Below are 16,879 nucleotides of genomic sequence, written 5' to 3'. Positions count from 1 at the left end.
CTGTCGGCTTTGCGCAGAGGGTTTTGCTGGTCTTGGAGGTAAACCCAAAGGCCATCTGTCTTATTCCGAACTGTGGAATATTTTAAATAGCACAGGAAATGTCTACCTATGAAGACTCGTGGCATGTACCTTTAAACCATCTGAATCTGTATCTTTTGAAGATTCAGATTTTTAAATACCCTTTCAATGTTTCCTTATATGTCAATGTATTAAAATTTCCACTTATTAATCAGCATAGAATATATATTTTCTCAGTGACTTGAACCTAGGGCTTCACATGAGCTAGGCAAGTGTTCTTCCACTGAGCTGATCCCCATTTCTGTAATTTATATTTTTAAAACATGGGACAGTTTGTTTACATTTTTAAATTTTAGAATAAACATGTATACTACTTTCTTCTTCTTGAAACAAAAATCTCTAAATCTGTGAGCATATTCCTTTTTCCATTTCTAATGTGTGTATTTATTATATTTGCCAGAGCTTTAAAATTCTATGGATCTTTTTATACTTCATTTATTTATGTTTTAAACCTATTCTTCATCCTGACTCTGTTAAATTGAATTTTGGATTATTATCTAGCTTATTGAGTTGGATAATTAAATTTTGCTTTCTAGCCAGTGCATTTGAAGATGTAAATATTTGTTAGTGAACTTATCTGTGTGGTCATCTGGATTTTGGTATATCCTGTTGGCCATGTGCTAAGCTTTCTGTGGCATGTGTTTTAACTTGCTTGTGGAAACAAACCTCAGGTTTCTAAGTGAGCAGGTGTCCCCAGAATAACAGTCTCAGCCGGTGATGGTAACACTGGGAAACCCTGTGATCCCTGCCATCTGATTATAGCGTCTCTTCCACAGCCAGTGTAGGGCAAAAGCTGTGCATTCCTGAGGTGCGGGACAGAGCACTGTCTCTCTCATTCCTTGAAGAAGACAGTTTGGGGACTCATGGGCAGTGAGTGCCAGGCCCCCATCTGAAGTTGTCCTGGTGTGGGAGGGCGGCAGGAGGATTTCCCTTGGCCTGGGCAGGTCGTGTTTGTGTGACTTTCCAGGACACAGGTCCAGCTACTGACCATACCATGGGCCAGCAAAGTGGAAGGATAAGCTACCAAGGGAAGGAAGGCCACTCAGTCCAAAAGCTGGACACAGAGATGGAGGACAGTGTCGCAAGGCCCGTCCTGCTGGAAGCCACTCTGGTGGAAGTGATGAGTGTCCTGGATGGTGGGGGCCAGAGGCTGCATGTCCCGTCCTCACAGTCAGCCGTGGGATGCCATTCAGTCCTGCACCCAAGAGAAGGAAAATGGACGTTTCCTGGCTGCTCATGGCCAAGTCCATCAGCTGCCCACTGCAGTCCTTGCTGGGTCACACCTCGGCAGGGGACAGCTGCCTGGCCTCTAACGATGACCACTGGGATAGGGGCAGAGGAAGGCGTCCTTGGCCCCAGGTTTTAAGTCTGATTCCTGCCTAACTGACCAAAAGAGATGGAGAAATTCTTCTGGAGCCTTGGACAGGTGCTCCCTCCCCGTTACTGCGATGCTTTCGGTGGCCCCTGGGGTCTCCTCGCTGGCACCTTCCATGGGCTTAGGAACGGTGACTTTGAGGTGTGTTGACTGTTCCCTCCTCCTGGAGCTCTGGGTAACATCTCAGCTCTTCGGATTCCACTTCAGGTCTTTTGCTGCACCTTGGAGCCGCTGGGCTACCCACCCCCAAGCCCCAGGCCAAGGCCACTGAGTCCCATTTTCACCTGGAGCTGCCTGCTTTTTAGCCTCTAGGACCCAGTGCTGCCTCCCTTCTTCCCTCCCTCCTTCCCCATCTCTGTGTCGCTCCTCCTCCTCCCCTGTCCCTTTCACAGTGTCTTTCTTCTTGCAAGAGAGCCCACGAGCTCACCAAACCCCACATCTTCAGTTACCTGCCATCAGCAGCAGTTTGAAATATCAAATGGAAAATTCCAGAAATAAGCAATTCAGAAGTTTTCACATTTTTATTAGAGCATATTATTGCCACTGCTCTGTTTTATGTTAGTTATTGCTGTTGGTCTTTTCATGAGCCTAATTAATGAAGTGGCCTCTGTGGTTATTGTGTGTGGGTAGAACACACAGGGGTGTGGGGCATGGAGCTGTCTGCAGGGCCCAGGGAGCTGGGGAAGGCCCATCAGCAGCAGGACTTCTGGCCCAAGGAGAGGCCACAGCAGGCGGGGCGGGGGCAGGAAGGACGGCAGAGCAGGGACACACAGGAGGATGGGCGGCAGCAGCTGGGCTGGCAGGACGAGGTGCAGCAGCAGGAGGAGGAGGGCAGGCAGCAGGTGGGTCTGCACACAGGGCGGCAGAGCAGGGACACGGAGGAGCAGGAGGGCGTGCAGCAGCTGGGCACGCAGCAGGCCGGCTGGCAGGGAGAGCAGGAGCAGCAGGCAGGCTGGCAGCAGGAGGAAGAGGCACCAGAGCAGACAGGTGTACAGCACACAGGTGTACAACAGAGGGGTGTGCAGCAGGCCGACTGGCAGGGGGAGCAGGAGCAGCAGGCAGGCTGGCAGCAGGAGGAAGAGGCACCAGAGCAGACAGGTGTGCAGCAGACAGGCTTACAGCACACAGGTGTGCAACAGACAGGTGTGCAGCAGGCAGGTGTGCAGCAGGCAGGTGTGCAGCAGGTGGGCACGCAGCAGGACGGCTCGCAGGAGGAGGAGCAACAGGCCGGCTGGCAGCTCGACTGCTGGCAGCACGTGGGTGTGCACGAGCTGGTGCAGCCTGACTGGCAGCATGGGGTGCAGACCAGGCTCAGGCAGGGGGCCGGGGCGCAGCAGCTGGGCTGGCAGCAGCTGGAGGTGCAGCAGGGGGGCTTGCAGCAGCTCTCTGGGCAGTCGTCCAGCTGCCAGGGTTCGGTGCAAGTGCTGGAGCAGACGGACATGGTGGAGGCGGCCATGGCTGGGTTGGGCTATAGGAGGGTGTGAGTGTGAGTGAGTGTGAGTGTGAGTGTGAGTGTGAGTGTGAGTGTGAGTGTGTGAGGTGCTCTGGGCTCCAGGCCTTTATACCAGGGCAGGCTGTGTGTTATTCCTGCTTGAGGCTCCAGTGGCCTTCCCTTTCCTTGTTGTTTCTGTCCCTTTCCTTGTTTCTGTCTCTGTCCTTGTTTCTGTCTGTGTCCTTTGCTGTCCTCTCCTTGTCGTCCATTTCCTTGTTGGTGTTTTGAGCCTAGTACTGGTGTCTTGTTCACTGTGTTTATGCAAAGAGCCGATCAGCCTGTGGATTCGAGGTGCTAGCAAAGGGCTGGGTGATGTCCCCATCTGTGCTTGGTCCTCCAGGCAGACATCTTGGGGACGGAGGACCTGTCTTGCTGCACTTGCTGCCCAGGAGGTGAGGGGACAGAGCCCAGACTGTGCTGGCCACAGAGCTGCTGTGGAGCATGAGGGAGGTGACAGAGAGCACCAAGGGGGACAGTGGGGCAGGAGGTGGCACCAGACCCACATGCCACCCTGGAGGTGGCCTGTGACAGAAAGTTTGAGACACAGATTCCCAGGAAGACAGGCTCTGCAGAACAGGCGGCCACTAGGGTGAGACCAAGGCTCCCCAGAGTCCTAGGGAAATGTTGATCTTGGGACTGGACATCTTAACCACATCTGGGACAAATGAATGGAAGCTGGTGCCCATCTAACTGCAAAGATAAAACCCTGAAAGCTTCCTGCAAAACAGAAATCTGATCCCAGCGGAAGCAGAGGAGGAAAAACAAGGAGGAGCACAAAAATCAGCCAAAGTCGGGCAAAGGCTCTGAGCTTCTTCAGGAGTAGCAGATGCAGCTGCTGAGGTTGACCTCCTGGGAACTGGTGGTGAAGTGACCCCAGGCCACCCTTGGTGGGGTGTGACTCTGACAGTCAATTGTGAAAGTCCTGTGTCAGCCACCTCAGCCCAGGAACCCCGCCCCTTACCGCTGTCCTCGTGTGAGAGGAACAGGTTCCCGTGCCATGGTCTGTGAGCAGGGCCCCTCCGCTGTGCCTCTCCTAGAAATCATGGACGCTGGCATTCGGGGCGCAGGTCTCCACAGGGCCAGCTGCACCCCAACCTAGAACCTGCTTGTTCACTTAGACGTGCCCACAGGGTTTATGTAAGGTGCCACAAATGTCAGATCGCTTATTCTGTGTGGCGTGGGAGGGTCTACAGCGTGGAGCCACAGTCCGCAAGTCTTGCAGGGGCAGAGGGTGGGCTTGGGGTCCCCACTGTGAGGATTCTGAGCCAGGAGACTGTGACGTGCAGTACATGCGCTGTTTTGGAGGACACTGAGTTTTTACCTCCTGGAGTGGACACCCAGGAGTGGCCCTGCTGGGCCATGGGTCAGCATCCGTGTGGCCTCATGGTTGGCAGAGTGACATTGCCTCTCGCACTGCAGCCGTGCAGGAGCTCGTGCCCTAACCTACCCGGACTCGGGACTGCTGGTGTGTTGGTCTTTGCCATCCTGGAGACAGGAGTGGCATCTGCTGTAGTTTCGGGTTGCCTCATGCCCAGGACTAATGAGGGGTACCTCACTCATTTAACTTGCCTGTTACTGGGCTGTTGTCCAGAGCGTCAGAGCACCCATGCTTCCCCACTGTGACGTGGAGTTCCAGGTCCTCCTGTCCTGATCACACTCGGCGTGGGGTCCTAACCCGAGCTTCTCTGGTGACTGAGGACGCGGAGCGCCTCCTGCCTGCGACTGGCCATCCACACCTCTTCCCTGGTGGTGTTTTCCTTCGTGTCTAGGCCCCTTTTTAAATTAGATTTTCTTGATGTTGGATATCCAAAATTGTCTTTTGGATACACATGCTCTGGTCAGATTTGCAAATATTTTCTACCCACCTGACCCTTGTCTTCTCATTCCTGCATTTTAAAGAACAAAAGAGCTTAGTATTGGTGAAGGCCACTTGATCAACTACTTTGTTTTACACATCAGGCTTTTGGTATCTGTTCTAAAACTCGGCCTAACACAAGATCACATGCAGAGATTTTCCTCTGTTTTCTCAAACACAAACTTTTAAAATGTTACTTTTATGCCTATGATAAATTATGATTTAATTTTACAGAGTTATGAGACATTAGCTGAAGTTCAACTTTGTTTTTTTCGTGGATGTTCAGTGGTTTCAAACAGTCCTCTTTCTGCTAGTTTCCTCTGTCCTTTGGTTAGAGTTCTGAAGCTTTCCCTGGGTCTGTCTGCTTCTCTCCTCTATTATGGCTTTGTGTCTTTATTTTTGCCAACACTACGTTGCTTTGATTCCTGTGGATTTCTAGGAAGCTTTGAAATCAGAAAGTCAAGCCCTCACCTTTGACTCTTCTACAAATTATTAATTCATGTACCTTAGGAAAGACATTTGTGAATCAGTTTGTTAATATAACAAGTGGGGAGCCACAGTAAAGCTTGTCAAAGCTCAGGGCATTTGAGGATGTGGACCTGCTGCAGAGCGCAGGGTACTCATAGGTACCCATGGCTTAACGTTAGACTGGAAAACCAGAAGAACACCCCCCCCCCATCCTCTGGTAAGCATGGACTGACTCAGAGGACTCAGGGTGAGATATGGCAACTGAGATGAAAGGAACAGCTTAATAGCTCTATTATTTGACCCACTTTGCAGGCCCTGGGCTGGAGGTCTGGGCACCTATTTGGGGGATTGCAGTGTGCGTTGTGGCAGCTCTGGGGGATTCCTTCTGTCTTGTTTTTGAAATCCAAAGTTTTGTTCTATTTTACTGTTTTGTCTTATTCCTGTATCTGGTAACCTGAGCAACTATTTTGAAGATAACAATATGCAGTGTAACAGCAAAAAATTCAAAAACGAAGATGCAGCTTCTCTTGCTCTGCTCTGCTCCCTGCTGTGTGCTGTTGTGTCTGCCTCTGCATGCTTTCCCTGGGGATCACACGTGTGAAAATATTCCTTCAGCTCCCTCGACCCAAACACAATGAAAATGCTGTTGAAGTTTAAACTGGGGCTGCGTAATCTACTAGCAGGTAATTTCTTACTGTTATGGTTTTTTGTTTTGTTTTGTTTTGTTTTGTTTTGTAGTTCTGTATTGCGTGTACCCTTACGCCGCTTTGGTTTGTTTTGTGTTTTTCTCTTTTTCCTCTTAAATAAAAAAAAAAAAAAAAAAAACTGGGGCTGCCTAGAACCTTGAGGATCTGCAGGAGCCAAATATGGCAGCAGTGTTGTGCCTCCCACACAGTGTGTGGCATGAGTCTCTGCTTGTTAGGTCTCGTCTGATTTCTTTCATTGTGTCTTCCTGAGCTACATATTCTGTTAGACAGTTAAATTGTCATTTAACTATTGTATGTTTTATGAACATTGTTGAGTTCTCAGGGTTCATTGCACTGTGTAGGACACAGGGGGGGTTTGCTGCTTTTATTATTTTCACACGGCACCCTAGGCTGGCCACACAGTCCTACAGTTCCAAGAACCTTCCCTCCAATTTCTGGGATTTCCAGGCAGATGAGCCTGTCCTCCGCATGAAACAGCACATTAAATGTGCTCAGAGACGACAGAGATGACGTTGTCTCTCCCTCTCCAATACGTGTGCCGTGTGTGTTCCCCCTGCTCTCGCCAGGGTGACTGCTAGTGTGGGGTGACAAAGGGTTGCTGCAGCGGATGCCTGCATCTCTGCTGGCCAGAGGGGAAGTGATAAGTTCTGGACCACTGACAGGGAAGAAGGCTGTTTCCCTGACCATCAGACACCAGGCTAAAAACTGAGCCTGACCTATCTCTAGTTCCTAGAGAACATTTGTAAAAATCGGACTTCATGGATTTTGTTAATGACCTGTGTATCTGTTGATATAACATACTGTTTTCTCCTCAGTCTGTTTACATAGTGAATCATACTGACGGTCACCAAGTTGGTTGGGTTTCTATCGCGAGGTAGTCTTATATTCCTGAGATGAACCTGACCTTGTCCTTTTGATGATTATTGTGTTTGGTTTGCTAATTTTGCTGTGGATTTGGAGTCTAGGTTATTGGGAATGTTGCTCTGTTATTTTCTCTCCATGCAATGGGTTAGTCCTGGATATCAAAGTGTGGCCGACCCTTAGAAGGCATGGCCATGTGCTCTGCCATCCGTGTTCTGGGAGAGATGGTACAGGACTGTCACAGATCCCTTCTTTACATCCCTTGGCAGAGCACATCAGTGAGCAATCTAGATCTAAAGGCTTCCTTATCAGAGTGATTTAAAACTGAGAAAGGACGTGGAGGAATTGGCAGAGAGGCTGATCCAGCCCGTGGATCAATCCGTGGGGTGTACCTGGAGGGGGAACAGGGATTAAATAAAAACATGGGGGAGACAGAGAGAGACTGAGTCAAGTTGAGAGAGTCCAATCAAGCCCCGTTTATTCTGGAAGTGATTACATCTTTTATAGGCCAAGGGCTGGCTGGTGGGACAGGAAGAGGCTATGGGGATGAATACAACAGGGTCATCGTCACATCCGGGAATGTGACATAAGCAGGAGAGGATTATGGTTAATGTAGGCAGATGCATTGTGCCCATAAGAGAGAGGGAGGCAGGGAGGCAGCAATGGGGCTGTCACACGGCTACCTACGAGACGCCTGGAGTGGGAGAGTCCTGGGACACTGTGTCTGATAAGCGCTGACACCAAAACATGCAATGAAATCTGAGAACTCAACAGGATAACAAAGAGAAGGGGCAGCTGAGAAGGGGCAAACAAGTGAGCAGAGGCTCCCCCCAGAAGACACACTGGTGTCCAAGCCTTTGACCAGGTGCTCGGCTCAAACATCATTAAGAACCCAGAAGTGTCACACTAAGTCTCAGCCCCACAGCGCACCTGCTGAAAAGGCCCGGGTCACGGTGTCAGGGGAATGGAGCAGCAGGAGCTCTCCCTCAGCACTGCGGAAATGCAGAGCAGTGCAGTCACGTCGCGAGGTGGTTCTGTGGTTCCGAACAGCACCAAACACACTCTTATGGTCCAACAGTGGCTCTCTTCCTATGTACCCAAAGCAGCTGAAGACTCACATCTACATGGAAATGCACACAGATGCACACAGCAGATTTATTCACAGCTGCTCCAAGCTGGGAGGCACCAAGTGAAGGAGTGGAAAGATGGCAGCAGTACCAGAGAGCAGGTAAAGAGTATTATTGAGTTCTAGGAAGAATTATCAAGAGATTAACCATCCTAGAGGGGCTCAGTGCCCAGGAGGCAGGGAGAGGAGCTGGGTCTCCAAGCTGTGTTCTGTGGGACTCCCAGGACATGGCACTGGGAAAGGGCAAGGTTTGAGGACAGGTAGAGGTCAGGACTGAGTAGCTTGGGAACAGAGAGCTAAGATGGAGCCCAGAGGGGGTCATGGATGGAAGGGGCGCCTGCAGGGATCTGACGGACGCAGGTCAGGTCCAGAGTCACACAAACCACAGCAACAAGGGAATCACCCATGACAGTGAAGGGGATTGGGGTGAAAGAAAATGTCCACCTCCTGAGGGTGATGGTGACGGGGCCTGGCCCGAGGCAGAGGGACACCCACGTATTTGGCCATGGACTGAGCTTGCTCTGAAGGTGAAGTCTGTTAAAAACGGATGCAGGTCGTGAAGGCCGCCTGGGTGTTGTTCTGTGATCTTGGTGTTTGCGTCTCCATGAGGAGCCCACAGCCTCTCGCTGTCCACCTTGTATGCAGACATAGCATCGTGGTCACTCCCACTCCAGGCCCCGATGTCCAGGGCCGTGTCTTGCCCATCTTCCATGGCCAAAGACAATCACCAACTTCGTCTTCTGGAGAATTAGCACTATGGTCCTTGGAGGCCCCGTTGTCACTATTTGTCCCTATTATCTGCCTAGGATTTATATTTCACATCTGATGCCTGACGGGGATGACTGGAGTCTTATTTGTCCACTTTAAACACTTGCCCTCTCTTTGCCTTTGTGTGTAAAAGCGCTCTTCTTGCAGGATGGTCGGAATTTTGTCTCGAGGACCCGGCCTATGACTGTGCCCTCTCACCCTATGGCAGGACTTCCGGCCACGCAGAGGGCAGCGCCTGGGCACCCTGAAGCTCCCTGCTGTGTTGCTTCTTTTTTAAAATTTTGTTGAAAGAAAGACTAAACAAAATAGAAAACGGGTAGAAATAATACGTACTTTCAAAGAAAAAATAAACGGTAAGAAATCACTAGTTGATGATTACAGATTGTCCTCTTACAAATAGTTATTCAACATAATAAAGTGGGGATTCAAACAGTGAGACTCCAACCAGTTCTGTTCAACTATCCAACTAACACTTAGAAATATTGTTCTCAATCCTATACATTTAAACCTACATGCAGTTATCCATATCTTCAATTATGTTGACATTCAACAAACTCAAGCAGGCTAATATCACTGAGAACAAAGAATAATAATATTACTACATTTAACATTATGACACTCCAGGATCAGCATTTTGCGTCTCTTCAAAGTATCTGCTCATTCCATCATGTGTTATAAGATCAGTTCTCATAAACTGTTTATAGATTCTACACATGCATGAGCCTTAACATGCATTTCTATCCTTTCTATATTAGAGGGAGAAAAAATACAAAGTGCGACAAAACAAAACATATTCCTATAAACACATGAAATGAAAAAGACATATAAGACCATTGTATAAGGAGTTCTACCATAGTTTCTGTGATGTCTCTTGTTATCTTCAATAGAATTGCCTATATCATCAGACATAACATAATTAAATATATCAGTACATAACGGTATTAATAATAACACAAATTTGTATATAGTATAAAACTTCAAAAACAGTCATTTGTCACACCAGAATGTGTATCATAGAGTCCTGTCTTCACTGTAGTTGCCTATACTCTCAGACTTGATATGATCCATCCAGTTTTGAATAAAATCTGTCAATACCAAACAGCAATCAAACAAACAAACCAGATTTAATAAGATCCGTCATGATAAAACAGTATGAGCCTTTATGTTCACTGGTGCAATGTCTGATATTCCATGTTTGCTGTTCTCATTCTTCTTCATATTTACCTGTGCTGGATCAATGTTCTCAGCGCTGGGGTCTGGGGACTGTTTGTTGTTGCTTCCTCTTTCTATCTTTTTTGTTTCTTCCAGGAGGCCCCAGTTTCTTTCTTTATTGGTTTCAATTCTTCTGAAGCATGCTAGCCTAGTGGCCCTTCCCACTGCAGTGTGCTAGTGAGTTGCAAACAGGGGCAGCTTATGGCTGGGCCCTCACCTCTACATCACAATGCTGCTGTGGCCTGCACCACGTCCCTTCCAGGTCAGTCAAACTTCTGAGGCTTCACTGTGTTAGTGTGGCTAGTGTGTACTGCCACTGTAGGGAACTCATTTTGGATAACATATTAGGTCTCAGGCAGGTCGTGTGACCCAGGCCTTGCTCACTCCACCAATCCCATTCGGGAAGGGAACAACTGACTGAAGTCACTGCGGCCCCTTATATTTCCCAGTCCTGCCTGGTCCCTGAATATTGTCTGCCAAAGCCCCCCTTTCTGTGGAATGGCTCCATTCCCGTCACTCACCAAAGGTTGATGCAGGCTCCCTGCCAGCTCACCTCTCCGTTTCGCTGGTCGACCACCGACCTCAATGTGACTGCACCTCAAGTGAGTCCACATGCCGGGACCTCGGAGGTTTTGGCAAGTCGCCCGCTTAGCAGGAGCACTGAACATTTAGCTGTTCCAGTAGCAGCACGAGGACTGTATATTTGATTGGTTCTTCTTGGGATGAGAGAATTCATCTCCGTCTATTTGGGACTCCCCACAGTGTATTATGTTGAATTCTAAGTTGGCTATCTCAGGGGGCATCTGTAGCCAGTTGTCATCTATCCGCCATCTCTGCTCGAATCTCGTGTTCCTTCTTTCTCTTTCCCGTGCCTCGGCTTAGGATGTGACCCTTGCGAGGTTGTTGGTGCTGTTCATTTCTATAACGTCATCTCTTTGGTGTAAACATTCCTGTGATTTTCACCTCCCTAGGTTTCCTCCCTAGATGTCTTGTGTCTGTAATGGCTGATATTTTGTGTCAGCTTCAGAAACTGAGAAGTTTAACTGTGCTGCTCAGCAGGGCTCAGGGCACTCACCCTGTAAACATCCTCACCCTGTGCAAGAGAAGTGCAATGGGATGTCTTGAGTGCTGCCTCTGCTCTGGAAGCCGGGAAGCCCTCTTCCAACCTAAAGGAGGAAAAGAGGCTTCCTCCTCTCCCACCACCACTCCTGTACTTTTGTGGCCTTTGCTGTCTTCTGCCAACTTGAAGTCGTGCCACTCACCGTGCCAACCTGCCCCGGAGCCAGCTGATTACAGACTGAAGCCTCCACACAGTATGAGCTAAATAAACCTTTCCTTCCTTTATTTTGGATATCTGGTATTTTGTCTCAGCAATCAGAGAAGACAAACTAACACAATGTCCTTTTCCTCCTTATCCTTAATGAATGTGCTGCCTTTCCTGCCTTGAATACAGGGAACCAGTGATGACTCCAGAGTGATCCCATACCCCGGGAGGCTGGCAGCTCCCCTTCCATCTGCTCATCCCGATATGGTGACATCTTCCCACCTGTCCGTGTGCCCGCTGACTTTCAAGTGATCTTTACTGCCGCACTAGGCACTACATTCTGTGCTGAGTGGCTCAGGCAGTGTGTTCTGAGGCTTAGGGACATTTTGGGCCAGGTCATAGTTCACCAGGCCCAAGCTCCCCAGCGCTTTGACTGCCCAAGTCCCAAGTGACAAGTTCTTCCCTCTGCCTCAGCCCTGAGGCTCCAGGACTCCACTGCTCCCTGGTGCTCTGTCCTGGACATGGGCCTCACTCTGACCCAGTGACTCCAGAAGAGTTAGCCACTGTCCCTTGTGACTCCTCAGGTAAGTCCCTAGCTCCCAGGAATATCCATGGCCGGAAGAGACCCAAGTCCGCCCAGACCGTGTGTCTCTATGAACACGAGAGGCAGAGAATCAGGTGATGGGAAGTTTATTGATTCTGTGAGGAGCTGACAGGGTGAGGTTCAGGGCAGGTGACAGAGCTGAGAACCCAGGAGGGAGGGGTCAGAGCCCAATAGTGGACAGAGTGGGGGCCCTGACCTCAGGGGGAGGCAGCAGCCTGCAGTCCTGGGTCACGACGAGGCTGAGAGGGTCAATGAGGTGCCTGGCCATAGGGTGACCTAAGCCTATTGTGGGACAAGGCCTTCAGCAGCAGGACTTCTGGCCCAAGGAGAGGCCACAGCAGGCAGGGCGGGGGCAGGCGGGGCGGCAGAGCAGGGACACGCTGGAGGATGGGCAGCAGCAGCTGGGCTGGCAGGACGAGGTGCAGCAGGAGGAGGGCAGGCAGCAGGTGGGTCTGCACACAGGGCGGCAGAGCAGGGACACGGAGGAGCAGGAGGGCGTGCAGCAGCTGGGCACGCAGCAGGCCAGCTGGCAGGGGGAGCAAGAGCAGCAGGCAGGCTGGCAGCAGGAGGAGGAGGCACCGGAACAGACAGGTGTGCAGCACACAGGCTTACAGCACACAGGCGTGCAACAGACAGGTGTGCAGCAGGCAGGTGTGCAACACACAGGTTTGCAACAGACAGGTTTACAGCATGTGGGTATGCAACAGGCAGTCTTGCAGCAGACAGGTGTGCAGCAGACAGGTGTGCAGCAGGCAGGTGTGCAGCAGGCAGGTGTGCAGCAGGTGGGCACGCAGCAGCAAGGCTCACAGGAGGAGGAGCAGCAGGCCGGCTGGCAGCTCGACTGCTGGCAGCACGTGGGTGTGCAGGAGCTGGTGCAGCCTGACTGGCAGCATGGGGTGCAGACCAGGCTCAGGCAGGGGGCTGGGGCGCAGCAGCTGGGCTGGCAGCAGCTGGAGGTGCAGCAGGGGGGCTCGCAGCAGCTCTCTGGGCAGTCGTCTACCTGCCAGGGCTCGGTGCAAGCACTGGAGCAGAGGGACATGGTGGAGGCGGCCATGGCTGGGTTGGGTTGTGGGAGGGTGTGAGTGTGAGTGAGTGTGTGAGTGTGAGTGTGTGAGGTGCTCAGGGCCGCAGCCTTTTATATCAGGTCAGGCTGTGTTATTCCTGCTTGAGGCTCCAGCAGCCTTCCCTTTCCTTGTTTCTGTCCCTGTCCTTGTTTCTGTCCCTGTCCTTGTTGCCATCCTCTCCTTGTCGTTCTTTTCCTTGTTGGTGTTTTGAGCCTAGTACTGGTGCCTTGTTCACTCTGTTTTATGCAAAGAGAGCTCAGCCTGTGGATTCGAGGTGCTAGCAAAGGGCTGGGTGATGCCCTCATCTGTGCTTGGTCCTCCATGCAGACATCTTGGGGATGGAGAACCTGTCTGGCTGCACTTGCTGCCCAGGAGGTGGGGGACAGAGCCCAGTCTGTGCTGCCACGGAGCTGCTGTGGAGCATGAGGGAGGTGACAGAGCAGCACCATGGGGGACAGTGGGGCAGGAGGTGGCACCAGACCCACATGCCACCATGGAGGTGGCCTGTGACAGAAAGTTGGATACACAGATCCCCAGGGGCGAGACCAAGGCTCCCCGGAGTCCCAGGCAAATGTTGATCTTGGGACTGGAAATTTCAGCCACATCTGGGACAAATGAATGGAAGCTGGTGTCTGTCTGACTGCAAAGATAAAACCCTGAAAGCTTCTCTGAAAGCAAAACAGAAATCTGATCCCAGGGGCAGCAGAGGAGAGAAAACAAGGAGAAGCACAAAACTCAGGGAAGTCAGGCGAAGGCTCTGAGCTTCTTCAGGAGAAGCAGAGGCAGCTGCTGAGGTTGACCTCCCGGGAACTGGCGGTGGAGCGACCCCAGGCCACCCTTGGCGGGCTGTGACTCTGACAGTCAGTTGTGAAAGTCCTGTGTCAGCCACCTCAGCCCAGAATCCCTACCCCTCACTGCTGCCCTCCTGTGAGAGGAACAGGTTCCCGTGCCATGGTCTGTGAGCAGGGCCCCTCCGCTGTGCCTCTCCTAGAAATCACGGACGCTGGCATTCGGGGCGCAGGTCCCCACAGGGCCGGCTGCACCCCACCCTAGAACCTGCTTGTTCACTTGGACTCGCCCACAAGGTTCATGCAAGGTGCTGCAAGCGTCAGATCGCCTATTCCATGTGGCGGGGGAGGGTCCGCAGCGTGGACGCCACAGTCCGCGTGTCCTGCAGGGGAAGCGAGTGGGCTCGTGGTGCCCACCGTGAGGATTTGAGCCAGGCGGCTGTGACGTGCAGTCAATGCGCTCTGTTTCGGAGGATGCTGAGCTTTCACCTCCTGTAGTGGACACCCTGGAGTGGTCCTGCTGGGCCACGGGTCAGCCTCCGTGTGGTCTCAGGGTTGGCAGAGCGGCAGCGTCTCTCGCACCGCAGCCGTACGGGAGCTCGTGCCCTGTGCTGCCCGCACTCGGGACTGCTGCTGAGCTGGTCTTCGCCATCCTGGAGACCAGAGTGGCGTCTGCTGTAGTTTCAGGTTGCCTTGTGCCCAGGACCAAGGAGGGGTCGCCTCACTCATTTAACCTGCCTGTTACTGGGCTATTGTCCAGAGGGTCAGAGCACCCACGCTTCCCCGCGGTGTGGAGTTCCGGGTCTCCTGTGGTGGTCACCTTGGCGTGGGGTCCTAATCTGAGCTTCTCTGGTGCTGAGGAGATAGAGCGCCTCCTGCCTGCGGACTAGCCATCCACGCCTCTTTCCTGGTGGTCTTTTCCTTTGTGTCTAGGCCCCTTTTTAAGTTAGATTTTCATTGCTCTCAGCATCTTGTTTTGACAGATTTTACTCTATTCTTGTCTGTTTGGTAGTATCAAGTTTGAGGGTATAGGCAACTACTTTGAAAGCAATAAGATTCACTATGATGCCCATTCTGGTTTGACTATTCTCTTCTTTGGAATTCCTGTAATGTCTTCAATGTTTCGGTTTTATTCGTTCTGTTCTGTACTGTTTTGTTCCATTTTATTATACCTGATGACATAGGCAATTCTTTTTAAGGTAGCAAGAGGCATTATGGTAACCATTGTTGATCACCTCGTTTTCTGTTTTTGCATCATGTACTATATCCATCCTTTGTTTTGACTGACTCTGCTTTGTTTTGTCACATTTGGTTTTGTTCTCTGCCAAAAAAAAAAAGGCAATAAGAATTGTGGGAGTACTCAAAGCCAAAATGCATAAATGTTATTATGAAAAAGCGACGAAATAAAGTGCTCTAAAGAATATAAATGCAAGTATGTTTAGGTGTGTAAGACAGATGACTATATTACTAGGTTTTTGTTGGATCCTTGAACATAACATTTTGCTGTCTAACTGTTTGAATGTCCACTTCGTATGCTTTAAATTTCTAACTTGAACATCTATTTCTAAGATGACAATATGTAATATATCAAACAGCGATTTCTTACTGGTTATTTTTTTTTTGAAATTCTCTATTATTTGTACACTTTTACTTTTTTTTCTTTAAATAAAATTTTAAAAATTAGATTTTCTTCCTGTTGTATTTCAAAGTTCTCTGTGTCTTTTGGGCACACACGCTCTGGTCAGATTTGCAAATATTTTCTACGTACCTTTGCCCTGTCTTCTCATTCCTGCAACAGTGCATTTTAAGGAATAAAAATGCTTACTATTGATGAAGGCCGCTTTATCAACTGCTTTGTTTTACACATCAGACTTTTAGTGTCCCAGACATAAACATCTTAAAATTTTACTTCCATGTCTAGCATCTATTATGTTTTGATGGCTATGCTCAATTATTATTTTGCACGTTTCATGGGACATTATTTGAAATTCAGCTGTCTTTTTTTCAGAAATGTGCAATTGTTTCAAATATTTCTTTCTTTCCTTCAGTTTCCTTTGTTCTTTGGTCAGAGTCAGCCACCTTTTCTGAATCTGTCTGCTTCTCTCTTCTCTCTCTCAGATTTGTGCCACTATTTTTGCCTGCATTACATTGTCTTGATGCCTGTGGATTCTAGAAAACCTTGAAATCAAGAAGTCATGTCCTCACCTTTGATGCTTTTACACAGTTTAAATTCACTTGTCTCAGGAAGGGCATTTTATTTTATTTTTGTTATTTTGGTGTTTTTGAGACAGGATCTCACCATTCTAATCAGACTGGCCTTGAATTCACTTTGTTTTCCAGGCCGGCCTTGAACTTGCAGCAGCCCAGCTGCCTCAGCCTCCTGAATATTGGGATAACAAGCATGTTCCACCTGCTAGGAAGGCTAGGCTAGGAGGGACATTTTAGTATCAGCGTGTTGATATCCAGAAGGAGGGAGCACAGCATGTCACCTCCATGCTTGGGGGGCCTGAGGGCTTCTTAAAGATGGAACCTGCTGTTGAGCACAGGCACAGAGTGGGATGAACTCCCGTGAACATGGCTCAGCGTTAAACCATCACACACGCGCCAGGGAAGCCGGCATGCAGGAATGCAAACATGTGACAACAACAGGCGTAAAAATGAAGCAGCGAAGCTGCAGCCTGGCTTGCTCTGCTCTGCCCCCTGCTGCCTGCTGTTGTCGCTGATCTCTGCCTGTGTGCTTTCTTTGGGGACCTTACTGTGAAAATACTCCTCAGCCCCTTCAACCCCTACACAATAAATCTCTGCTGAAGTTTTAACCGGGCCTTCTCAGAACTGCAGATGGACTGAAGGAGCTGAACGTGGCAGCAGCTGTGTGCACCACACAGGGGCCCGAGTCCGAGGCCCTGCTTGTTTAAGTCTTATTTTATTTCCTTCATGCTGTTCTCCTAAGCTGCATATTCCATTAGACTGTACACTGTCATTTAATTCTGGTGTAAATCATCCTCCTAATGAACATTGTTGAGTACTCAGTGTTTATCGCAGTGCATGGGACACAGCGAGGTTTTGCTGCTTTTGTTACTTGGAGTTGGCCTCTCCCATCCTGGCTGCACAGCCTTACAGTGCCGAGAGTCTTCCTGCTGACTTCCAGGGTCCCCTGTGCATGAGGCCATCTTCTGTGCAGCATGGCAAATGTACTAAGAGACGGCAGGGATGACGC

At 50.1% G+C, this 16,879-nt stretch overlaps 1 protein-coding gene across 1 annotated transcript; it reads right to left on the bottom strand.

The window, feature by feature from the left end:
* Nucleotides 1-1,963: 1,963 nt before the first annotated feature.
* On the bottom strand, nt 1,964-12,905 carry LOC111755241 (keratin-associated protein 10-10-like). The gene is made up of 2 exons (XM_063224616.1): nt 12,715-12,905; nt 1,964-2,795 (listed from the first exon to the last, which is right to left on the bottom strand). Exons 1-2 carry the CDS (start codon nt 12,862-12,864, stop codon nt 2,145-2,147), a joined length of 801 nt encoding a protein of 266 aa, XP_063080686.1. The 5' UTR covers nt 12,865-12,905; the 3' UTR covers nt 1,964-2,144.
* Between the last annotated feature and the right edge of the window lie 3,974 nt (nt 12,906-16,879).

Source organism: Cavia porcellus, unplaced genomic scaffold (genome assembly GCF_034190915.1).
Source record: "Cavia porcellus strain 051 isolate PalLab524CR breed Dunkin Hartley unplaced genomic scaffold, mCavPor4.1 scaffold_15, whole genome shotgun sequence".
NCBI classification, from domain to species: domain Eukaryota; kingdom Metazoa; phylum Chordata; class Mammalia; order Rodentia; family Caviidae; genus Cavia; species Cavia porcellus.
Note: the sequence above shows the minus strand (reverse complement) of the source record. Positions and strands in the feature narration are given on the sequence as shown.